The 26,643-nt window shown below is 29.6% G+C and overlaps 1 protein-coding gene across 4 annotated transcripts; it reads left to right on the top strand.

The window, feature by feature from the left end:
• Window positions 1-907: 907 nt before the first annotated feature.
• LOC107449196 (alcohol dehydrogenase class-3 chain L) lies at window positions 908-24,689 on the top strand. Of its 4 annotated transcripts, none has more exons than XM_016064668.4 (11): window positions 923-1,074; window positions 4,901-4,927; window positions 9,221-9,322; window positions 11,068-11,209; window positions 13,290-13,378; window positions 14,222-14,344; window positions 16,763-16,979; window positions 18,486-18,613; window positions 21,299-21,434; window positions 22,967-23,105; window positions 24,470-24,689. In XM_016064668.4, the coding sequence occupies exons 2-11, from the start codon at window positions 4,910-4,912 to the stop codon at window positions 24,504-24,506; spliced, it is 1,131 nt and encodes a 376-aa protein (XP_015920154.1). In that variant the 5' UTR covers window positions 923-1,074; window positions 4,901-4,909; the 3' UTR covers window positions 24,507-24,689. The 4 variants fall into 4 exon arrangements, with proteins under 4 accessions (XP_071038503.1, XP_015920154.1, XP_015920153.1 ...); XM_016064667.4 differs by lacking the exon at window positions 923-1,074 and adding an exon at window positions 4,487-4,796; XM_071182402.2 differs by lacking the exon at window positions 14,222-14,344 and having other exon boundaries at window positions 908-1,074.
• Window positions 24,690-26,643: the final 1,954 nt, after the last annotated feature.

The following is a 26,643-nucleotide window of genomic DNA, read 5'->3' as shown; positions in this document are numbered from 1 at the left end:
AACGGAAGGAAGTTCATTTCTTTTAGAGTTAAAATTACAACTGTGTTTTTTTAATTTTGTTTTTGATAATAATTTGTGCTGAAATATTCAAGGGATCATGCACAAAATGAATATATTTACGAGAAGTACTGAACAAAAAAAAAAAAAAAAAAAAAAAAAAAAAAAAAAAAAAAAAAAAAAAAAGCATTCATGTTCAATTTAAGTTAAAGAAAAGCAAGTTAATTTTATTGGAGCTAAAATTGTATTTTTTCTGATAATGTTTTTAGCTAGAATATTCTGAAGATCCTGCATAAAATTACTGAATTTACAAGAAGTGCAAGCAAATTTAAAAGAACGTTTAAGTTTGATAGATTGACCGGGTCAAAATGAGTTACAAATGTGTCTGTGACACATAAAATGGACATATGTCACTGTGCAGTTTCATATTTTGGTTTTTTTCTTTTCAAAATTTAAAACAGAACTGCATAAAATGACCGGTAGCATTCATGACCTGCATGTTCAAAAAGACCAGTCCGTTCAAGGATCACACTATCTAAAAATATTTAGTCCGGAGAGGATTTTGAGTAAAAGTTTTTTGAAAAAATAAATGTACAGAAACGCCTTTTTGTGTGAATCTGTCAAAAAAATAGACATTTAAGTAATAATTATGTTAATCAGAGGAATATAAACAGATGTTGAATCAAGATTTGCCGCAGCGCAACAGTCCAGACAGACCTTATTAAACAAGAAACACTGAGATGAGTAGTGAAATATTTCTCTTCAAGGCTAATTTTGTTTAGTTTAAATCTTTTTGCATTGTTGGCAGAAAGATCTACGTAGTAACTAATATACGAACGATCCTGTTCACCTTCACCTTTAACCACCTGTGATTTCTATTACCTTCGTGAGACGAATGGTCAGGAAAGATAAAAAAGAGTAGTTTGTTAAAAGGAAATCTTGGACAAGGAATAAAAAAAATCATACAGTTAAGCTCGAAGTGATTTTAAACTTTAAGTATTTCCCCAAACTATAGTTGCATTTTTGAATATAATTGAACAAACTTTGAGACACGCGACATCTGCAGTTGTTAAATAGGTAAATTTACGATAATATTTTTACTATTATGCAAAGATTTTATGTATTTTATCGAGAAAAATTCATATTAAGATTTTTGTGCAGTTTCATTATATGAGATTATTAGTACGTTTAATTTTTAAAAACTTTATTTTCCTAATTGTTCTAGTAAATATTTCAGACCAGAGAACTCCGAGTTAATTGTAATATATTATAGGATTACTTTTGGAAGTCCATAATATTGTTATAAATAAAATACATAACAGTAAATAATTCTATTTTTAGAAATAATATTTAATTTTTTTAATTCTTTACTGTCGAAACAGTTTTTAATTGCTGTTTAAACTATTATGATTGGCATTAATTAGGGAGATAAATATTTCGAGGTGCTTGATTTTTTCTCCTCTAACTTAATATCTAAATTTCATGAATTGAAAATGTAAAAAATAGTATTATTTATATCTTTGTATTTATTACTCAATAATTTCATCAGTATATGCGCATTTATTTTAACCTTTCAATCATTTTTCTGTAATTAACATGAGCAAAATACTGAATTCATTACTGCTGGCTTGAGTTACCTCATATTGAGGGGTAACTTAAAAACCACCCCATGTTTTCTTCATTCATTAGAATGAAATGTGGAATTGTTTATACATATATATATATTATTATTATTATTATTAGTTGGAGGTATTAACATGATAAACACTCGAGTTTAATTTTTATTGCGATTCTTCCTAGTTGAGGGCATAGAACACCCAAAAGTGTTTTGAAACAATTTTTGACTGTATATTATAAAGTAATATGATGTTTGCATCGGGTAAACAAAGTGAGCATTTTAGCCAACCACATATTGAGTTGTTTCTACAAAAATCATGCAGTGAGCAAACAAGTTGAATGTAATTTTACTTCAATTAATGCTTTAAGTCTAGGCCAATTTTGTAGTTATTTTTTATCCTTTTTCATGCACTGAAAAGCGAAGTGAATAATTTTGAGGCAAATTGTTTTCTTAACCTCAAAGCACTTTTATCAACCCACTAATGTTTTGCCATAAAAAGTGGAATATATATGAAAAAAACGGATGAATGAAAGACGTGTGTACAATTTGTTAATCCAAGTGGTTTCTGCTATCTACCACTTTAGTTTCAAAAAGCATTGTGCAAACATTGGAAACAGATTTAAAGATAAATATTTATATTATAGTAAACAGAACCACTTTATTTCTGCGAAACACTTGTGTTGCGAACCATAGCGAAACACTTGTGTTGCACTTGTTTCTTTTTCGAAAAAACGCGCTTACAGTGAAATCTCCTTCAGGCCACGAATACCGCTGTACGAAGCGTATTTTGCTGAGTACCCCCACCGATATTTTAATAATAAGAGTCTCCGGTGGTCATTGGAATAATATATCGCTCCGTTTGTTTCCATGGTATCATGTCTGTTTATTTGTGTCCGTTGCTTCGCATCAGTTTCTGATCTCGCCACTTTACACAATCAGTTTGAACCTTTGCCGAGTAAAGAGGAGTATAACTTGAAATATTTACCCTAATAAGTTGAAATTTCGAAAAGAAAAATGGAAAACTTATTTCTTAGTGAGTCAAATAGCAGTGAACAAGAAAGATTTCATGAGGCTCACAATAATTTTCTTAATAAATCATTTTAGTAATGCTCTTATAACAATTCAATAGTTTTGTTACTTCCTGTGAAATATCTTTTCAAATACACACGAATATTTTTCGCAAGTAGTCAAATAAGCGTCACCCCAATACGGTTGTGGCGGCCCGATCAGAAACTTTGCTGTCATCCGAATATGGGTGACGCGACAGTCAACGCGTTAAAAGGGCTTTAGATTCAAATGGGTTACGAAAATATAGAATATTTGATCAATAAAAATGATTTTTTAATACTTGAAAGATTTTATACAAGAGAAGGATGTATAAAATATAAACTTTTAATATCTGTGCTATATAAAATCTTAATATATTGATTTCATTGTAGACTAAGAGAACCTGTGCCTGGCTTATCCACTCATAAACTGCCTTAATTACTTCTTAGTCATCATTAGTTTTGTAAAGTTAATATTTCTTTGTAGTTTTATGTATGAACATTTTGTGAACGTGTTATAGTTATAACAAAATAAATGATTTCCAGGATTTGAAAGAAAATCATCTTTGCCTTAAAAAAAAAACCTTTTGGAGAACTAATAACGTGATTCGATAAGAAGAAATAAAGGACAATTATACTCGTTAACGTAAACTTTTATCAAAACTTTAAACAATACTACTGAAAGCAATGAATTTTGATTTTGCATTCAGGTTAATTTTTTTTATAATAAAAGAGGAGATATAATATAAGAGATATTTTGAAAATGCAATTTGAATAATTTTTGATAAAGCTCTAGTCAGTAAAATTATAAAAAAATGGTATGACAATGAATAAAATTAAATTTTGGAACTACTTGAGATTTGAATTTGGGGCGCACTTTTATCATACATGCTACTATTATGACTTAAAGTTCCTAGCTATTTATTCTTATTCTGTTAAGCTGTGTTAATGCTTTTTTGAAGAATAAAATTGCAAACCGTTAAAATAACGAAATCAAAGCATTGGAATGACTTGGTTCTTTCTTATTTTTTCTTTTAAAACTAATCGAATTTTATAGTCTATATGAGATGCATAATTAAAGTAAAAAATAGAATATAGTGTATGCGCAAAAATGTTGTTTTTATTGCAAAACAAGCTTGATGCTTTTGATGCCTTTATCAAGCGTTGCTGCCTTGATCATCGAAAAAAATTCTAAAGAATGTTTACTTTTATAAAGATAAATAAATCAATTCCCTATTTTCTCATGTTTCTCAAATCATAAAAATGTAAAATTTGTTTTTACTTTCATTTTTTCCTTTTGCAGTTAATTTATGATGTATTTTATGCATAATTTAAGTAGTTTACTTGCAATTAAGTGCCTAGGACATAATATTATTATACAACAAGCATGTCCGAAACTACGATAATGGATTTTTTTTAAAAATTGTTAAATTATTTAAATTTTTTATCTTAATGAAAATACACACATGATTCTAATATGTGTATTCTGACATTGAATAATTTATTCTATAAGTTTTAAAAAAGTTTCATGTTAATAAAACCTTAGTGTTTAGTTATTAAAATTCCATTCATTAACAATTTCGATTACTTTTTCCCATTATTAGTATTAATACAAATTGATTGCAATCATTTATGTATATTATGTATCTGTAGATAAGTTATAAAATTTTGAAATTAAAATAACTATGCTTTACAATTTTTCCTTACTTGTTTAATTTCAATTACTTTCTGTAGTTTTTCTAACGTTTTGGTCACAAAACTTAAATTTGATTATTGCAAGGAATCACGTTTGCATATAAAAACTCCAATCCCCCACTTTTCAATTAATTAAAGGATAACAAAGCATCAATAAATATATAAACACTGTTATCATATGAAAATGACATGAGTCATGTTTTCACTTTAGTATAGAAATAAGAAAAAAACGAAACTGAATTTCAAGGTAATCAAGATAATATATGTGTCTAGCGCAACATTTTTATTTTCCTTTACATTCATTTTTAACCTTGTATTTTAAATTGCTTTAAACTTCCTCTTTAAACGCGTGATTCTATAGTTAAACAGAGGCAGAATAATTTACATTTAACAGAGTAACATTTTAATACAACGGATATTTGCATCTTTTGCGGTTATAGGTAAGCTGCTAATAGTATTTTTTTCATGTTCAAATGTTTTTGTTCTTCTCTTTCACGATTGTTTGCATATATATTTTTCTATCTTAAATAAGATTTTCTTCCAGATTCACATAATGGCAACAGCTGGAAAAGTAAGCTGAAAAATCAATTTTGTACTCTTATTAATTTTATAAAATTATTAAAATTTTTAATTTGTTTAAGTTCGAAAATCGTACATGTCAAATTGATAAATGCAGCTCTGCCTTGAAATCTTTCTGCTTGAATTTAGAAATTTTATTTTATCAGTATCCTTGTAATTTCGCAATTATGTATTTTTCTTTTTGGTAAAAAGTACTCTTTTTAATTAAGTCAAATATTGCTTCGCAAAGTCTTTTTTTAATAGATGGCAATATCAGCCTTTTCCTTCTTTTATAGAGTCATATTTCGGATGCAAATAGTACTGTAGTTTTGTGTATATTTTTATGTATAATGATCTACGCTAGAATTTAATGCTATTTAAACATCTGATTGTTGACAGTATTTGCTTTTTAAGATAGCCGACTGGAAGGAAGTCTACGATTTTAACGAAAATTTTTATTTTTTTAATTACTCATATTTCAACTTCAGTTTATTAGCTTTTTAAAACCCATTAAAATTTTTATCACCGATTTTTAGAAATGATGTTAGGGTTGCTTTTTCTTATGTTGACAGACGAAAATGAAACTAATTTTTTTCTGATTTGCTTTTAATATTTGGACTCTTATTTAAGTGAATAAGGACAAATGAAATTAATTTTCACAAATTAATTTTTGACTTTTAAATTCTTTTTGTGGTCAGAATTTTCTAACATTTCAGAATTTTCATGTATTTAAAATACGTTTTTAAATGAATTTTGATTTTGATAAAATTCCTTTTCGCACACTAACACGCATAACAAAAAAAGTTTATTATGTAATTCTTTGAAATTTTGAATGTTGATTTTATGTTAAGTTTGTTGTTTTGTCTAAATTTGAATTTTGTTATTTTTATTGAACAAAAGTAAGAATATTTAGAATTTTTCTTTAAAAATACGAAATTAAACAATGTAATTAGGTATACTGTATTGTTTTTTCTTTTAAATTTCTTTAAGGTTTCAGTTCAAATTACATTATTGATCTAGAAATTTTTTTTTATAAATTTAGGAATAATAGGTCTTTGTAGAGCTGTTAGCGTAACATAAGAAATATATAGTTTGTAAGAGCGAATTTGCTCTTATTTTGAAAAATATTTTATAAATTTTAAACTTCATTTTAAATTTATAACTGTAGGACTCCTGCTTACCTGCTTAGATTCCTACTTATAAATTAACATTTTAATTGTGTCTTTTTTAAAAAACCAGTTCTTAGAAAACCAGTCAGAAACTTTAAGGTCTATTTCTATATTGTTACCAAAACTAATTACAGAACCCAGATAGCAGAAGTTACGTACGGTTTCAAATCTATCTGAATCAACTTCAAAGTATGGTTGTGTTGTTCTAGCTTTAAGTAGAACCATATATTTTTTACTAAATTTATTTTAATGTAAAATTTTTTATCTGGCTTTCCAAATTTAACACGTGTATCCTTTGAATCTCTCTCTCTGTTCTAGCAAACAACAAGAATGTGCAGCGTCAATGTTTTAAATGATGATATCATTCAACATTGCTGCAACCATTATAAAGTGCAGAATTAAATAATATTTTTGTTTTTAAGTGATCAGTAATATCATGCAATCAAATTAAAAAACGATAAATTTATTAAGATAATGTAGTTCAACTTGTCACTGTACTAATATTTGAAAAATACTATGGATTAAAGCGATTTAAAATTTTCACATAAGTTTAATTATTTTCAGAAATTATATTTTACTTAAAGCATTTACATTATTACGCGCTTTTTATACGCTCAACTTCTTTGAATATTGATCAGTGTATCGATATATTATATTGAACTATATATTTTAAAAGAAATTCTTAATTTGTAACAGAAATTCTTAATTTGTAACAGAAATTCTTAATTAGTAACAGAAATTCTTAATTAGTAACAGAAATTCTTAAATTGTAACAGAAATTTAAGTAACAAAATGTTAAGTAACAAAATGTTAAGTAACAAAATGTTGAGTTACAAAATGTTAAGTTTTAAACCATATTTCAATCTTTGTAGAACTATGCTATCTTGTAATCAAGTTTAATCCATAACAATCCGGAAGTTTCAAGTTTACTTCCCTCTAGGTATACTTAAAATAGTTTATCATAATATTAATCATAATTATAAAAATAATAATTACATAAATAATAATTACATAAATAATAATTACATAAATAATTATTAAATAAATTGCAAATATGATGAAAATAAGTGTAATAAAAAATGGTTTTAGCTAATCATACGCGCGGTATTGGATCGAATAAGGAAAACTGTCAATGGTCCATTAAGGGTTAAGAAACGCCAGAAAACAAGGCAATTTAATTCAATATAGCAAAGTACAGCAAATTGGCCCTATGTCAAGCTTTAAAATGTTTAAACTATTTTAACTGTGAAATTCATATAGTTATGTATTTTACAGTGTTTCTTTTGTACGTTATTTGAAATTAATGTCACGAGGTTTTGTCTTTGCGTGTTTATAGTGTAACACGAATAACGACTTCTTGGTGTGACTGAACTCGTTTGAAGTACACTTGTTTCGTGCGGTCAAAAAGTTTGGCCGGCAGTCTGGAACATGTGCCACTAGGATTGATTTTTAATGTTCCTCGTGGCACTTCTTAAGTCACTGATTAAACAATAGCGTGGAAAAAGTTCTTTTGATCTTTTTATTATAATTGAACGCCATCTCTCTAAGAAACTCGTTCAAAGGCGATAGAGTTAAAAATGTATGGCTTGCGAAAATAAATTTGAGACATAGGATTGAAGTAGATTGTTAAGATTCTTTATATATGTATGACGCGTATAGTTCTGATTCCAGTAGTTGCTTTCTTTTAGTTTCCATTTCGAAACATTTATTATTAAATTTCGCAAGCTAAAAGTTTTATATTTTACACATTCTAACTTTTAGAAGTACAATTCTCAGTTTTTACCCAGTGCTCCAAATATGACTGACGATTTAAAAATTCAATTAAAAAAAGTAGGTAAAAATGGGAGGTTGACTGCAGTCTGAATGGAAAATCATAGAATTTATTCTTCTGAAATTAAAAATTAAATACAAAATTAGTCGACAGATGGTAGATGAATGTGAAAACAGGACATTCTGCTCCATGTCAGACTGTAAAATTTGAAATATTTTCAAGAGTGATCCTCCGACTGCCCCCCTTGTTTCTTCAACGCTGTTTTTCGAAACTCGGTTACCAAGGAAAATAAAAAAAAGCTATAGTTTTAGTGCCTTACACTTGAAGCAATGAGATAATTTCATACTATATATATATAATCTTGCCATAAAGAATTATCTGGGCTTTAGAACAGGCAAATAACTTAAACATTTTAAAAGTAATTAAACTTTTTTGTAAAATCAACAATTTGGTGCTTCTTTGTACCTACATGAAAATTATCAAAATCACTGCCATATTCTCAGTTTTTGAAAATTTTTATAAACCCCGGGAATTCAGAATTGGAGTAAGTTTTTAAATATTAAAGAATTAAATCACAAACGATTTTCATTTTCATTAAACTGTGGCTTTTCTTTATATTGACGTTTTGCGCCATTTTCAAAATAAGCGTAGAAATCGCTGGCTTTAGATAGGCTAAACTTGACCTAATAGTCATGAGTAACAGTTTCAAACTCATAGCAGTTATAAAAACAGCAAATTATTAGCAAAAAAGTATCATTTCATGCCTGAATACACTGCTCTTTTAAGCTTTATTCATTTAGCTATGCCATCTATCGGAATTCTTTAAAACTAAATTTAAAACTTAGAATTTCTAAAGTATCTAAACAAAATGCAGAAAACTATACATTGTATTTTGTTTTCTACATTGTGAGTTATCTTTGGGATACGTGGACCATTTATAAGTCATTCAAGTATGTCCATATGTTCTCTACTATTATATTCTAAATTTCTCAATACATGTTTTTTTTAAAACACGCTTTTCACAATGTTGCATTGAAAAAGTCTGAAGAAGATATGTAATTTTTACTTTACTGGAAGCTGTTTAAATGTTGTAGCATAAGTGATAAACACTTAAGGCTCCATTAGAAAACTCTTTAAAACTGTTAATTGAATTAGCTGTTAACAAATCTTTAGTCAAGATCATAAAGAATGATTTATTTTCTAAGCTTTACTTTCAAGGTTACACTTATCTCTTCAAATCAGAGTTAACCTTTCTGTATTTAATTACATTCGCAAAATTTTTAAATATAATGTTAGTTTAACATAAATAGTTGATAAATTTTCAATTTAATTAATTTAATAAATATTTTTGATTTTTTTTCCCAAGCCAATTATATGCCGGGCAGCAGTTCTATGGGAAAAGAGCCAACCTTATTCACTCGAGAATGTAGAAGTTGCTGTCCCTAAAAAAGGTGAAGTGAGAATTAAGGTGAGTATATAAACATTTTGTTCTCATTAGATAAAGATGTTTAAAGATTGACATGTTAGGTATATTCATTGTATTTCTTGACATCAAAAGGGTATATTAAGAAATTAGATTGTTAATATTTAGTACATTGCATTTGGAAGGCCGAAATAGCCTGGTTGGTAGGGCACTGGGCCCATGTCCAAGAGGTCGTGGGTTCGATCCCTGCCATCCCAAGACTCTGGTGACTGATGCGCATTAAATCTGTCGAGTGTCAAAGTCCTCCATGTTCCCATAACATATCAATACCTCTGGGGGTACTGAATTGGAGATTGATCGTTCTCTGATTCAGGTCAAAATTACGATCTGTGAATAAATGAATGGGTCCGCCCTATAAACGGGTGTGAAGTATGGGTGTGACAGAAGTCGAATTCCGTGCCATAGATGGCGCCACTAGAACACAAGAACAACTTCCTTAATGGTATACGTCAACAACAACAGCATTGCATTTAGAGGAGGTCCTACCAACACCTGCTACAAGATATGAAGCTTTTACAGGGGTTACCATAAACAAGAAATCGATCCTTTAGTAGTGCGAACGCTGCTATATTCTTATTTTCCCCTACTGCGCAGTTTAGTTGTTCGGAGATTATGACATTCTTATTTCCCCCGAAATGAGCATTTTACATTCGTTACGTCTGGATTACTGAATTGATCCGTCTAGAAGCCTTCTCATTAGGAGGAGTTGCTACTACTGAAGAAGCTAGATTTTTCAAGGATTTTCCTAAAAAGCTTTTTTACTAGAAATATAAAGAGATAAATGAGCAGAGAAACGTAGACGAAATTGTAAGTTTGCAAAACTCTACAAGAAAAAAATAAGCTGATTGATATGAGTTAATAAAATTGAAAAAAAAAATTTTTTTTATTGACTATCTCAGTACTTTTTTTAACTTTATTCTATTGCCGTCGTAGAACAACCGATCCAATTTTTAGGCTTACGACTATTAATAACTAGCTTCACCCCCCCCAAGGGGCATCCGGAGACATACCGATAACTCGAAGTGCGCGCAAAATAATCACATAAGCAAACATATTCAAAAAGTTTCAAATTAGAGTTTTAACAAATGGGGAGAACGTTAAATATGAAATCCAGAAAGCAGCGTTACTTACAACTGAACTAAATACAAACAAACATTACAATGAATGTAAACAATATTAATCAGAAGAGATTATTGATGTTGCCTCTTCACTAAGGGTAGAAAATTAAATAAAAAGAAACAATTATACATGGGTAACTCAGAATACAATCACAGTTGACAAAACAGTACTTAAAGTATCAAGTTCTAGGAAAAGATTTTTTTTAACACAGTGAAGTGCAGACGCGAGTACGTTTCTCAATCTATTCGAATTCATGCAGTGACTGAGTTCACTTATTCTTTTGCATTAACTTATTCTTTTTATTTTACGTTGTTTTTCTTAATGAACTGAGTTAATCGAAAAGTTGCACTACGCAAAAGGATTTCAAGTAAATTAATCTTCTAAAACAAATCAAAATAATAAGTGATTTCCATAGCATGACGAAATAATCGTTTGGAATCATTTATCAGGATATGGTTTTGTCAGCAACGAAAAAAACAAACAAAATAGGAATTTTAAATAACAGTTTTTTTACAATGTTAACAGGATCCCTCGAAATCAGCACTTTTTTTGAATCAGAATTTGTTTGAATCCTTCAATATTAACAGGGATTTCTCTACTTATTTTTGTAGATTGTATCGTCAGGAATTTGCCATTCTGATGTCCATTTTCAAGATGGAATGATGGATAATTTTGTTTTTCCTGCAGTTTTGGGACATGAAGGTGCAGGAATAATTGAAAGTATTGGCGAAGGTGTCACTAGATGTAAAGAAGGTAAAATTTTTCCAAGGTTAACGCATTCTTTTTATTAGGAGAATCATTGCACAATGCGCGCGCACACACACAAAATATTGATTGATTGATGTATAATTTATTTAGGTCAAAGCTAATTAAAGTCTCTGCTAAAACTAATGAGTCCATTTGGCAAATTTAATTTAATGTAAAAATTTTTGAAATCGGGTAGAATGATTGCTGAAAATTGTTATTTAGCACTTTTTGAGGATAATTTCTTAAGGCAAAATCATAAGGAAATTACCATAGTGATTGAATTAAGATTCAAACAACGATTTCAAATCCTAAAATGGTTCTTAATTATAGATGGATTTATCCGTTTGGGGAACATAAAAAAAACTTTTAAACAATGATATCGATGATTCGGCATTTATTGATATTACTACCTTATGAAGTATTTGATATCTTGATATTATAATTAAACAAAAATTAAGTTTTCGCCTTTTTTTTAAATAATGCTTCAGATTATTTGAAAAAAAGGTATGTTTTGTTCAACCGGAATCCCATGCTTTGTTTTTATTTTCGAGATAGTATATGTTAATATTCAGATCACAAAATGGAATATCAAGTCTAGAAAAATGGGCATTTTTGACACCTGCTTCTTTTTATTTTAAATCAAAGTTCAAAGGCCGAAAAAGATGCTCGTGACATTTGTACTGTGTATGGAGAGGGTGCCATTGCTGTAAGAACAGATCATGATTGGTATGCCAAGCTTAAAAATCGAAATTGGTATCTGAAAGACGCGCCTTGTTTTGGCCACCCAATTGAATTCGATAAAGAACGATGAAATTAACTTTTGCACGAAATTTTGCATCAAACGACTAAAAATTTTGTAGCCAACCAAATTCATCATAATTGTTTAAGCAATTTTAAGATTTAGAACATAGCCAACCCCTGCAATTAAGTATACTCGCTCAGATTTTCGGAGGATTTCTAAGATGCGAATCATCTTAATAGATTTTCCCATCTCTACTTTATGTACTCCTAGACGTAATTAAAGATTTAATTTATACATGCAATCTGAAAATCTGTACTATGTTATGTTGCATTACTTTTCATGCACAGATTTTTCATTGTAGTTCTAAAGCTTGCGACAAAGCGATGCATCACGATGACCTTATATGACCTTATGACCACGTATGCAGCGCCTTTCTAAGATAATGAGCTTAACTACCGGTTAGAGTTAGACCATCATTATATTGCTCGTCTGTAATTTTTCATTTCAAATTTATGGTTGTTTAGATCCAATAATAACTGTTTGGGTGTTTTTTTTTATTTCAATTCTATAAACTGTTAGAATGTTTCTTTTTTAAGGATGTAGTGATGCACGAAGCACGTTTTATCTTAGAACGTAAGCTAAATTAGGATTTGATTAAATATTTTAAGATATCCCTGTTTTCTTATTTTTAATTTTTTTTCTACAAGGAATAATATGCATATTTATATGCTTGATAAACATCATTCCTCTTATTAATTTAATCGAAGATCTCATACGCATTTGAAAGATACTGCATGGTTGTTTTTCGATAAAATTGTCAATTAAGATTGCCTATAGTTTGATTACATCATAGAAATAAATAAATTAAAAACGGAACATAGACAGAGACACTAATCCAAAAGTTGCTGAGTATCAATTCTTCAAATGAAATAAACGTTTCCTTTTAGTGTTGCTAGTGGACTATATTGTGAGTAAAGAGAAAAGAAATTTTGAAAAATTCGGTGTGGAATGCCCTTATTCATTATTTGTTTATGCTTTTTAACAACTATTTAGAAAACTAAAGAAACTTCGAAAAGACATGATGAATCTATACTGTGAAAAAGTATCTTGTTTTTATCCTGAAATTTACTTTTTATTCAAAAATGCTTAGACAATGAGACGTTCAGATTACAATCGAGAAAAACATGTCCAATTGAAAATATATGGTTGGTTGAAAAATATCTGATAATCATTAAGGTTGAAAAATCGTGGTTTATATATCAATCAATCGCATAAAATTATCCTTCCATATGTTGCTTCTTGCTTATAGATGGAATGGAAAAAATTGCTTTACTTTATTTTCAGGGGATCTAGTTGTGTTGGCTTTTGAATCTTATTGTGAGGAATGTGATTTTTGCAAGAATCCAAATTGCAACATGTGCATGAAACAACCGGTAAATGAAATTACACTTTTACATTTTTATTTTAGAGAGTAATTTATCATATGAATTGAAAACTATTTCTTCTCTTTTAAAAAGTGAATTTATGCAATTAAATATTAAAAAATAGACTTTCATGTCTTTTTGTGCATCAGTATGCACGTTTTAAATGCAAATTCAGGAATATACCTTTTTTTTAAAATTATTTTTTATTCTATTATTTTTTTAATTGCAGAACAAAATTGATATCTGCAAAAGATTAAATAAAATAATAAAAAGTATAAAAAATAGAATAATAAAAAAGTGAAAAAAAAATATTTAAATTTATTTGCTCCGAGCTAACAAAAATTACCCAAAAGTAAAATAATCTATGTACTAAAAAGTAAAATGAACGAATTAACGGTACTAACTCGTTAAAGAAGAAAGAAAAAAAAATTGCTTGACAATTTTTGACGTCAATGATGCTTAATTAATTTTGGTACTAAGTACTACAACTTTTGTGTACATCGATGAATCTTCAAAAGGTACAAAAGGTATTAATTTAGATATAATCTATTATATTAGTACATTTGTTAACTATTAAAACTGCATCAATACAGGGTGGATTTATTATAGATACTGTGGAAAGGGTTTTTTACTGTCCCTCAACAAGAACAAATACTACTCCAAGAACAAATACTGGAGAAAATTGATTGGTATACACATTATATACAATTATATTGCATTTTAGCTTCTTCACTAATGAAAAATATCCTAGAAGAATCTAATTCACAAATTTATATGTTTTTCATCAAAAAATTCAATATGTTTTTATACTGGTACCAATTATTTTAAAAAGCATTCACTTTTTTGTTACAGAGGAATAATTTGCAGATGGATGGCACATCTCGTATTACATGCAAAGGAAAATCTTTGACTCAAATGTTTTCAATCAGCACATTTTCTGAATATACTGTAGTTTCACAATTTAATGTGGCAAAAGTAAATTCCTTATAACTACAAATTTCAGCTTTGTGCAAAAATGCGTAGTGTTACATAATACTTTACATCCATTGATAATTTACGATTTTTTCTCCATTCGAAGTGATGTATTTAGCTACGAGTTTCCATGAAAAATAATTCCCTTTCATTTGTGGGAAAAGTGAAATACTTTTTTTGTCGTATGCCTTATTTTTTCTTAATAACTTTTGTGAATTATTGCCGTCAGTATTTCTTTGCTTTTTAAAAGCTTATATAAACAGTACCTAACAAAAATTTAACCATTTAATTACATAAGTGCAATAGTTCTTATAGTAGGATATAAACTCAGTGGCACGACAGCCCACAGAGAGTCAAGGCCTACTGTGCCCATCTCAATTTTCTTGACCTTTGGGCTCTAAGGTGCAAGGGCAGATGATCCGGTTGGGTGGTCAGCCCAACGCGTAAACCCCAGTGTTTAGCTCCCAAGCATGCTTGGTACTCATTTTATTGACCCACTGAAGGGATGAAAGGCTGAGTCAACCTTGCCCGGCTCAAGGATCGAACCAGGGACCTGTGGCACGACAGCGCGAAGCACTACCGCTCAGCCACCGGGCGTCATAGTTGTATATAATGGAATTTAATTAAAAATCAAAATCTAGTTAAATATAGAATAGTTAAAATTTATCTGAAATTTTAAAGACTCGTATCTTTGTTCTACAGGATGGACCTGGCTGAAACATGCCGAGGTTTCAGTCAGAAAATTAAAAGTGAAATTTTACCAGTAGGTGGTACTCTAACGAAGTAAAAAGAGAGATAAGAGTACAAAACTAAAAGAACAGTGGAATATTTTAATTATTTACATACTTATAATCACATTTTGTAGGTAAAAAATATGCTAAAAATGTGCCATGGTACTATCAACATATATAGGCATGTTTTTTTTTTCAAGAACAGCAATATCTAGAAGCAAGGTTTTCAACTATTTCTTTTAGACAGAAACTAATATCACGTGATCTACGCTACATATATCCGAAGTTTTATTCGAATATGTTCAATAGGATAAAACCTATTGAATAGATTCATAGAGCGTTCGCCTCCCAATTAGGTGATTCGGGTTAGAATTCCAGCGATGGTTGTTTGCACCCGGCTCACACCGACTACAGTGCTGACGTAAAATATCCTCAGTAATAGACGGATCATAGGTTAAAGTTCCTTTGTCCCTCAGATTTACTGGGAGTCGTTTTCGTGGATTTTCTCCCCATGTAAAACAAATTATCGCACCGGCCACAGTGCTAACGTAAAATATTTTTAGTGGTAGATGAATCATGGGCTAGAGTCATCTTGCCGTCAAGCTAACCTTGAGAAGTTTTCGTGGTTTTCCTCTCCATGTAATGCAGATGAGGGTTAGTTCAATCAAAAAGTCTTCGAGAAGGCAAATTTCTCCCAATCATTGATTCAGAAGTTCTCTTGTCTACTAGTGTTGGTCTAAAATTACAAGTCTACGGAGCTGAACATTAGCAGTCATAAACTCAAATATTGGATAGGCTGTTCAACGACGGTTTTAAAATAAAATAAAATAGTTTCGCATTTACTAACATCCGAGTACTGCTAATTAAATTTAAATTGGCCGTTGACAATATTGGCACAGGCTATTGACAATGTCAACCGTCATCTATCGAAAGGTACCTTCATATAGAATCAAGTCAGCATGTCTTATATACTAGTGAATAGGAATTGAACAGTTGTAGTTACGCTACATTACTCTTCCACCAGAATTTTATCTGTTATAGATTTCTATGAATGGATACCACTAGTTGATTAATTGCTGTTTTACGAGAGACTGTAAGAGCTGTATTAAGGTCACCGGCTTTTAAGTGCTGGTCGTGAGAGCTATATTAAGATCACGGTTGTGGGTGTCATTTTTCGCGTGCTAGCAGTCAAGTTGTGTGATCGAAACTGAATAGCAACACAATGTTGCAGTCACAAATAGCAAGTCAACTGTTCACTACTGACAATCCATTAAAAGCAGTGTTCAAAGCAAAGTAGATGTACTAGTCGAGGTAGTTCAGATCACGCCCGGGTCGCCAATGTGGATGCACGCCACCGACAATATCAACCTTCATTTATCTGAAGGTACTTCCTGATAGAATCGAGTTAACATGTCTTATATACTAGTGAATGGGAATTGAATAGTTGTAGTGGTAATTAAGTAACAAAACCATATTGATACTATTGTTGCAAAATTAATAAATACTAAAACCATCTTAATGGAAAGATATTTCCTAATTTGTGTTGATGAACAAAATGTCATGGTGTCATGCATAACTTAAAAAATGCTATTGTTTGGAAATTTTTTCAATAGTTTTCAAACCAAAATTTTCAGAAAAATATTTTTAAAAAATCTAGTTTGATGAGCTTTAACATTAGCTTCTTAAATAGGTTAACCCTAAGGCAAACCTGTCCTCTTTATGCCTGGTGGGTTGCTGCCTGCCGACTGGTTATGGAGCTGCCATAAACGCTGGCAAGGTGACGCCTGGATCTTCCTGTGCAATATGGGGTCTCGGAGGAGTTGGCATGTGTGTTGTCATGGGCTGCAGAGATGCTGGAGCTTCTAAAATTATCGGAATTGATCTTAATCCCAAGAAATACGAATTAGGTGATTTTATAATTCCCTAAGGTAGTTAATTTTGCTTTTCAGTTTTTAAATAAAAATTCTGCAGAGCTAGTTCCGATCATTTCGTTTTCTTCTTCTAATACTGATATCATACCATTGCTATTTTTGGAGATTTTATTCTTCGCCAAAAAGGAGAAGAGTACAGTTTGTCAAAATGGCATCTGAACTTGGAAACAAATGAAGTTAGCTTTTATTTTAATAATGGCACACGAGATACTTTTATAAAAATCAGAAGTAATTTTTTTAAAGTGAAGATGAACGTGGGAAAAAGAAATAAGTTCAAACTAAATTAGTTATTTTATTTTGGTGAAGCGAATCAAAAATATATGTTTTTCGATACTTTATAGGATAACACATTATTTCTCAGAAGAAAAAAATTGCAATGTGTTGCGAAATTCCCGCAGTTAAGAATGAAAGCATTATTTGGTAAAAATAGTTCATTAAGTTGTAAAAAAGAAAAAAAAAAGGAATTGCTGAACAATTAAAATCGTGGGAGGGCCATAAATGTGAAAAAAGTTCTTATGCTATCTAACAGGAACGTGTAAATTTCAAGTACATATTTCTTGGAAATTAAAGCTCTTAGCAATGTTTTATGTTATTTATCTTCTCAAATCTTTGAATTTGCTTTATACATGTTAAATAAACATAAAGCAACTTAAGGTCCACATCGCCAGGAAATTTAAATGCAACATCGCTCATTCCCTTTTTAAGATATTAAACTAATTTTTAAAGACTCTTGATCGCAAAAGCGGTAATTTCGAAAGATGATAACAAATGTTCCTAACACTTTCAGAAATTATGTGATCATTAGGAAGTTGCAAAATTCCGTGGTCTATTGATATAAACGTGAAAACAATTCATTGGTTATTGTAAGATCAGTTCAAATGATGGTAAAGTTTTGCAAGTGCTTAAATGAACTTTTTAACACATGCGTGGAGGTTTTGTAGTAGATAACCAGTTCTGTACTTGTTGATAGTTTCCTGTTTATAATTCCTTGTTCCCAATAGTAAGTGACATAAGTGTTAATGTTAACTCAATGATCGAACTCATGATCGTCCTTCTTTCAGCTGGAGTTGTAAGAATTTTTAATTATTACTTTTGCTGCAGTTCATATCTTGTTGTCTAAATTATTATCGTAAAATAGCCAATGAAAACTATTTTTACGATAGTTAATGAAAACTATTTTTTACAATTATAAATGAATACTATTTCAAGCTCATTTTTTTCATTTTAAAGTTAATTATGGGGTACTTGAATTAAGTTTACATTGTACTTGAATTAAGTATTCTAACCTATGCAAAAAATAAGCACAAATTAAAAACAAATCTACAATATTTTCATACTGCAGTATATATTACAGAAAAACTTGTTACACGAATTATTAAACTTCAATAAAGCTTTGCTTTTAACTAAGATGTAAATATTGACACTCAGAGAAAAATTTTATTTTGAAATAAGGCATGTATAAAGTTTTCTTTGTATTTTTAGCCAAGGAATTGGGAGCTACTGATTTTATAAATCCAAAGGAAGTTCCTAATGTTCCAGAAGCTTTAGCGAAAATGACGAATGGAGGAGTTGATTTCTGCTTCGTGTCTGTTGGAATACTTTCTGTTATGGTAATAATTAAGATATTCCTTAATAGTCATAAAACAGCTTTGTATTACGCATAATATTAAAAGCATATAATTGGAATAATCAAAATTACTACGAGAATATAGTATCAGATCAAGAGTTGCACCAGTGTATAAACAGGTCGGAAAATTCCAAAATATATTTTTTTAATTGAATGTATTGAATTGAATTGAAGGAATTTTTTTTAATAATCAAATTATGGAATTTTGTGAATACGCCATGAAAAATAGAGAAATTGTTAAGTTTTACTACTTTTTTGAATATTCATATTTCGACATTAATATTTAAATATTAGAACTTTCTTTTATCAAATTGTGATAAGTATTAATTACCAAAACATTTATTGTTTTAAAGAGTTCCATATCCTTTTTTATATCCCAATTTTTATATCCCAATTTTTATATTCTTTCTTATAAAAAATATAATTACTTATTTTAAGATTTCACTTAATTAAACTGTGATAAAAACTACGTCTTTATTACGCATCAATTAGTTTTTGAAGTAGATTTACACCCCTTTTTGATTCAATAGCTTTTGCAGGATATTTTTGAACATTTATTTACTATTACAAGGATTTTACTTCATAAATTGAGAATACATTTAAATATGAATCCATAATTAAGCAATAAAACACAATCATAAAAGATAATATAATTGATACTTACACGATTACGCACACATTTATTTACTTTAAAAAATTTGTTTCCCTATAAACATACATAAAATATTTACTTTACTTTAAAAGAAAAGTACCTTAAAACAAATAAGAAAGCACACTTAAAGTCGTAAAATTCTTTTTTCTTTTCTAAAAATATTTTTCTTTTGTTTTAGATTCATATTAGCTTCTATATTTTTCACGCAATTTCTAATTCCAAATAAAACTCTTAATTTAAGTGGAAATTTATGTTGCCACGCTATAAATACTTTAACTGAAGGACTCCAAAATACAGTAATCGATAACTGCCAATATTCTACAGCTGCTTTTGATATTTACGGAAAGCAAATAAATCGTCTGCAGGCGAATGGAATTCGTGCATTTAATGATAATACAATTCTTCTTCAAGAATATGAATGTCGGATGATATGAGAAGTGCTTTTTAGTTCCTTAGGGAATGATAGATTATTATTATTACCTGCCTTTTCGCTAATGCGCGGAACTTTTAGATGAAATTGGGGTAAACGACCGACACACTATTAAAAGCGGTTCTACCTTTATTTGTAAATATGACTCCAGTATAAATAAGCATTTTTAAACGGTTCGAAAACTGTACATTTTAATATATGTTATCTTTTAAGTTTCTATATATGGTTTAAAACAATATTTTGTGACATTTTAACGTATTAGAAATTCCAAAGAAATCGATTTATTTACTTAAATTTTTAAGGACATTTCATCGCATATTATTTTACATATTCGTAATCAAATTTTTTTCTATTTAAGTAGTTAATTACGTTTTGAGAATTATTACAATAATTTATGCTACACTGTTGTGTTTAATTTACTTTACTTTTAGAAATTTGTCGATTATATGTTTGTTTTATTGAGCACTAGAAACAAAATCGAATATGAATGTGTAAAGAAATAATTACCAAAACCAAATGAATAATTATCGAATTAGCGAACAGTTTAAATGTGTTTTAATGCTTCAAAAGTATTTAATTTCAAATGAAACTAAAGGAGGTTAAAGGTAATTGTTGTTAACGTGTTACATTTAAATATTGCACTTTATTTGAGTAAATTTTTGCTGCTGCTTTTAATTCCATTTTCCCCTTTGCCATTTTAGTAACGGTTTCTTTACATTGAAATAATAAATTGAGTTCCGGAATGCAATTTTATTTTTTACATATATATAATAAGGCTATTGATTAAAGAACATCTACTCAGCAAAAAAAATTACAGTAAAAAGTACTGACATTTTGCATGCCGGTACTTTTTACCGTATAATGTCACGGAACCTGAAAAATCTGATATACCATAATTGTTATAGTAATATTTACTGAGTCACAGTAATTAAACAAATTTTACTGTAAGTACGGTAATACGGTATAAAATTTTATGATTTTAATAGATTTCGAAGTATAATGGATTTTACGGATGCTGCACTCTGGGGGTCAGTAATTTAATCGTATTATTCGTAGTTTTATACAGTGTAATATATGCATATTATTCTAGATAAAATTTTTTTATTAGAAGTTATTTTCTTAATATGAATTAACTTGCATCTTGCGTATACATTATTATGCTTGATTAAAACTTTTTATTAAAAATTACCAGGTTTCGTCACAAATGCGCTTTTTCGTTTTATCTACTTTACATATTTATTTACTTATGCCTGTAAAATTTTTTCGAATTATTTTGTTTTAAAAATATGTATATTTTTTTCGCATTTTCCTAGAGAAAATTAAATGCATTCATATTGATATTTATTGATTTGTTTTTACTCATCTCATTATATTATTCTTTGGATAATTTTCCTAAAAAGGTATAAATACATATTTATCGTTTAGAAGTTTTGAAGATAAAACAACTTATTCAATTATTAACGCTGAGAAGACACTTTATTAAGTAATATTTTACAGACCTTTCGATCTAATAATACTTTGTAAGTTACTAACCAAGGATTTTTATTAATGAGCTATTTTGAGTCATTTTTTCAATATCATTTCAGAATGAAGCATTTAAGGCGAGTCATCCCCATTGGGGAAAGACAGTTATAATAGGAATGGGTGATATGGGAGCAGCAGTCAAAGCGGGAGTTCTCGATCTTCTTTTTGGAAGGCAATTGATGGGAACATTCTATGGATGTAAGTACCGCATAGAGCATTTATTAGATAGAATATTATATTTCGCGGATTTTGGATTGTTTTGATCTCGATTCTTACCAGGCAAAAGTTTTTTTACTAGAGAATCTACAATTAATCTATGAGGCCGGAATAGCCTGGTCGCAAGGAGTCGTGAGTTTGACTCCAATCGACCGAAGACTCCCTGCGTAGTAAATGGTGATTGGTGCTCGTTCAATTTGTCTGGTCCCAAAGTCCTTCAAGCTTCCACAACAAATCAATACATCTATGGGTACTGGATTGGAGATTGATCATTCACTGGTTCAGGTCAAAATTATAATCTGTGGATGGATGAAAGAATGTATGAATGGATCCGCCCTATAAACGAGCTGCGACGCATGTGTGACTGAAGTCGCATTCATGGCCATAGATGGCGTCACTTAAAGACAAGAAACGCACCCTCTGCGTTACGTTTTTCCTACTATACGTTTGTCTTTCTTAAGGATGTCTCGCTTCTGAAGTAAATTTACTAACAATCCAGAGGCCCTTAACGACTGGCTCTCTTTTATGGAGGTTTTCCTCTTGGTTGTAGTTTGTCGTAATTATAATGCAATCTCTTGTTTCTTTTAAAGTTTGATACCTGAACAAAAGTTTACAGGAGATCCGGCCGTTAAATGCAGCTGGATTAGAAAATCGTGTCCCGGAAATATCCCGATGATTTATCCTCTTTTTTTTAGCTTGATAACAGACTTTCAGCGATTAAATTTTGTTTCGTGCGTTTGTTTCGTAAACTTGAATATCGTTTATGTCTTACGAAGTTTCGTTCATTTCAGCTCTAATGACATTAAATCATCCTTCCTTTAAATTCAAAACACGTTTTTAAATGTATAGTTTCCTCATCATAATGTCATGAAAAATTCTGCAACCATTAAAATGGTTTGAAAGATTGCATGAATTCATTTTCAGAAATTTCTATAATAGAGAGCGAGCAGGCTTGGATATTAATGTATAAGATTTCAATTTGAGTTATTTGTTTTGGTACATAAAAAAATACAAATGTTTTAAAATTAATTTTTATTATCAAATCTATTTTATTTTCAAAATTTTTTTTTAAAGAAGCATTTTTTACTGGTTTTGACAGAACCGGTTTTGTTTGACATAAAACTAATCTAGATTTCTTCTTTTTGACAAAAACCTGTTCTAGATTCCACAAAAAATAAAATTTTCTTAATATTTAAAAAAGGCATTTGCATGAAAAATTTTATTCCATAAAAATTTATTTGCATTTATATTGCTTTAAAAATGTATTGTAAAGAAAAAGAACGATGTTTATTAAGAAGTTAAAACTGTTTTTAGACACAATCGGGTAAGATGTTGGAATTTGAAATGCTGTTAAATAAAAAGAAATTTAGTCTTGTCAAAGCAAATGAATTTCTCCAAAAATTGTTTTTTTTAATTATTATTTGAGTTTAAATAAATGTAAATTCACATGGTTCAATGTGAATAAATGAAAATTCTGCATTTCCAGTACTTTAAAGTTTTTATTTACTTTTCAGCCTACAAAGCAGTGAGAGACATTCCACAACTAGTGGATAAAATTGTGAATGGAAATATACAAGTTGAAAAGCTCATAACGCATCGTTTAACACTGGATAAAATCAACGAGGGCTTCAAAATGTTAAAATCCGGTGAATCGTAAGTTGCTTACTGCTCATTCTCTATGAATGTTTCTTTTTTAACAAAAACATGTTTCTTTTTTAACATACAATTTTCATTAAGATTGTAGTATACCTTTAGAATTAATGTTTAACAAATTTGAAATAAATTACTCAAACTATGGATTTGTTATACAGAATAACTCTAAATTATCATTTTAAACCTTGATGTACGATAGCAACTCATTGTAAAAAAGTAAAAATATGCAATATAAAAGTTCAGTTACAACTACAGTAGATCCTTAGAAGTATACGAAGTTTATATTTTCTTATATGTTGGGTTCATAGTTTTTGATTTATGAAATGATAACTTTGATATTTATAAAGACGTTTCTTTGAAAGATCGATTTTATCATCTAGTGTGTAATTAATTATGATCTGAGGAATTAAATAAAATGCATTTAAGAATTGATCGATTAGAAACTTTATTCACTTCAAATTTAGTATATAAATTGAAAATAACAGCCAACTTGCTTCGAGCACTCAAAAAAAGGCGCTCTTTTTCAAGACTTGCCAGAGAGGCCAGAATAGTAAGGGCTAGAATAATAGGACGGGCTAGAAGTAATAAAGGTGGTTTGAAAAATCTAATGTAGCCATCGAAAAATGGAAAAATGAAGTTGAAGAACAAATTTGAAAATAACACAGTAGCTGAGAGAGAATAAAGATAATAATAGAACAAGAAAAACCACAGTGGTCGAGAGAGGCATATCGGGGTAAAATGCATTTTCTCGAGCTCTGGAGAGGTGGTGAGGAACTAATGTCGTTAACAAGGGAACATATTAGAATAAAACAAGATTCCAAGGCATTAAGTTCAGCTGATGTGACTAGGGTGGAAATAATTTTGGTATAGACGAATCTATTGCCTTTAAGTTGGACCTTTAAGTTGCCTTAAGTTAAGTATTTTATTGTCATGCTCTAAGTTATCATGATAAAAGTACCAAATTTTACCCCATTTACCAAATTTTACCACATTTTATTGTTAATTTTACAAAATGTTTATCAAAGTGCTTTAGTTGAAATTGCTGAACTTTTTGGCATTTCCATAGAGCCAGAAGCACGGTAAATGTTACCATATTCTGGTCGTTTTTTATTACCATGCTTTCTAACTTAAAGTTTCTCTATTTTCATTATTTTTCATGTATATACACATCAATCTATCACAAATATAATTCGTTAAGAAATTGTCCTGATTTGGAATTTTAGAAAAATTTTTAATTCTATGATGAGACAATTTCGCCTACATTTTTATGTAAGTAATTAATTTTAAATAAAATGCTTTTTACTTTTTGCTGAAAGAGTATACTTTTACTTTTTTAACTAATAAATTTCATTTTATTCTTACAGGCTAAGGACTGTGATAGATTTTAACAAGAAGGAATAGATAAAAGAACAACAAACTCTGGCAACGTTATTTTTGATGGAAATTAAATTCAATATTGTAATAAAGATAACAATATTATGCTGGCTGCTTAAGATTCAATAACGCATTTTATTTTTGTACAATTGTTTTTTTTCTTTTAATGAATATAATAAAATATAAAATTATTTTTGTTTAATTTTGAAATAATTGTTATTCTATGACTAATGAAGCTGGAATGTATTTATTATGTGCTTAGTTAAGTTGACGCCCTGTGGCTGAGTGGTAGGGCTTCGCGCTACCGTGCCACAGGTTCTGGGTTTGATTCTCGGGCCGAGCGAGGTTGACTCTGCCTTTCGTCCCTTCAGTGGATCGATAAATGAGTGCCAAGAATGCTTAGGAACTAAACACTGGGGGTTCCGAGTTCGGCTGACCCCCTGACCGGAACATTTGCTCCTGCACCCCAGAGCCCAAGGTCAAGAGAACTGAGATGGGCACAATAGGCCTTGGCCCTCTATGGGCTGTCGCGCCACTGAGTTTAGTTTAGTTAGTTAATGTTGAATAAAAGGTTCAAGGTTTAGTTATTTCTTATGTTTCAACATGAAGATCTTATGAGTTCTTATTTACCGACTGGAACTTATCTCTACTCATATAGGTTCATAATATTTTGATTTGCAAAATCAAGGAAATTAAAAATACCCTTATGGTGTGAGGTTTAGCTGTAAACTCAGTAAATATCTACGATTTTTCTACCTTGTGTTAAAATATAAAACTTTGCTAATCAAAATATAATTTTTAATCAACTTAAAACCATAAATGAATTAACAGAATATATTTACTTTTTTTTGTTTCATTTTTAAAGGAAACAATTTAAGGGTTCTCTTTCACAAAAAAGGCATTTTACTAATTCTTTGCTTATACCAAAACAGTCAAATGCCATTCTCTGCGGAGTGTTAAATGTTTGAGGTCTTATAGAATTAGCAACATTTTATAATTCTGTGATGCCAACTAAGAACGTCTTTCTTATTTTTGTGATTGCTGGTTTGCGGTGACTCAGGACTGCGGTTCTCGCCTCCCATTGAGGTGAGCCTAGGTTCGAATCCCAGTTTTGTCTGGTCGTTACAAATTCATCTCCCGGCTTGCACATACCACATTGCTGACATAAAATATCCCGAGTAGTAGACGAATCATGCAATTGAATACCCTTGCCATTGGGATAACATAGGGAGGTTTTCGTCTCCATGTAATGCAAATGCGAGTTATTTTGTCCAGATGTTTAATTCAAAAGTTTCCTTGTCTTCTGGATTGGGTTTAAAATTATGAGTTGAACATTGTCATAAATTCAAAACTGGATCGGCTGTTCAACGCCGGTAATAAAGTAAAATTTCTGCCGACGTGTAGAGCTTGTCGTGAACAGTTTTTGTGACAAAAACATCCTGACGTATGTAGCATATGTTATCTAACACAAGTTGTCTATCTAGCACAAGTTGTTAAATTTGAAATTCGTAGTCAAAAAAGAAAATTTTGGATCGCAACGGATAATTATTGAACAGAAATAAAAATGGATTTCTCTTTTTAAAATAACTAAAGTTTTAATGAAATTAAATTAACTATGCGTGAAAATAAGTCAAAAGAGAAGAGGAAATGAAATGAAAGTGAATTAAGAATGTCGGGTATATTATTATAATGCGAAAACTTTTATGATTCGAAATTTTCTTTTGTATTGAAATGGTCCGAGCTGGTTTTGAATCAAAATTTCTAAATCAAAATAATCACAAAACAAATAATCAAAAACAGAATAAAATTCCCTATTGTAAACATTTAAATATTTTCAAATTAATTTTCAATAAATTTTAATCAATTTGGTGCTGGAATAAACATTTTTGGAAATAATAAGAAAAGCAATCTAATATACAAAGGGCACAAAGTATTAGTAATTTCCAGTAAAAATTTTTAAATTTCATTGCCTGAAGGACATACCAAGAAATAAGACTGATTAATTAGTGTTGAAGATTTTAATGCTATAAAGCGAGGTATAGTTTTAAATGATAAATTTAAAAATAATCGTAAATAGTTTCTGATGAAGAAAAACTTAAAAATGAGACTTTTGAAAATTTTTATTTTCGAGGAATTACTAATTTAAATTTTAGATTTTTGTTAT

The sequence above is a fragment of the Parasteatoda tepidariorum genome, chromosome 4 (assembly GCF_982258835.1).
Source record: "Parasteatoda tepidariorum strain Cologne lab strain chromosome 4, Ptep-v5.0, whole genome shotgun sequence".
In the NCBI taxonomy this organism is placed as follows: Eukaryota; Metazoa; Arthropoda; class Arachnida; order Araneae; family Theridiidae; genus Parasteatoda; species Parasteatoda tepidariorum.
Note: the sequence above shows the minus strand (reverse complement) of the source record. Positions and strands in the feature narration are given on the sequence as shown.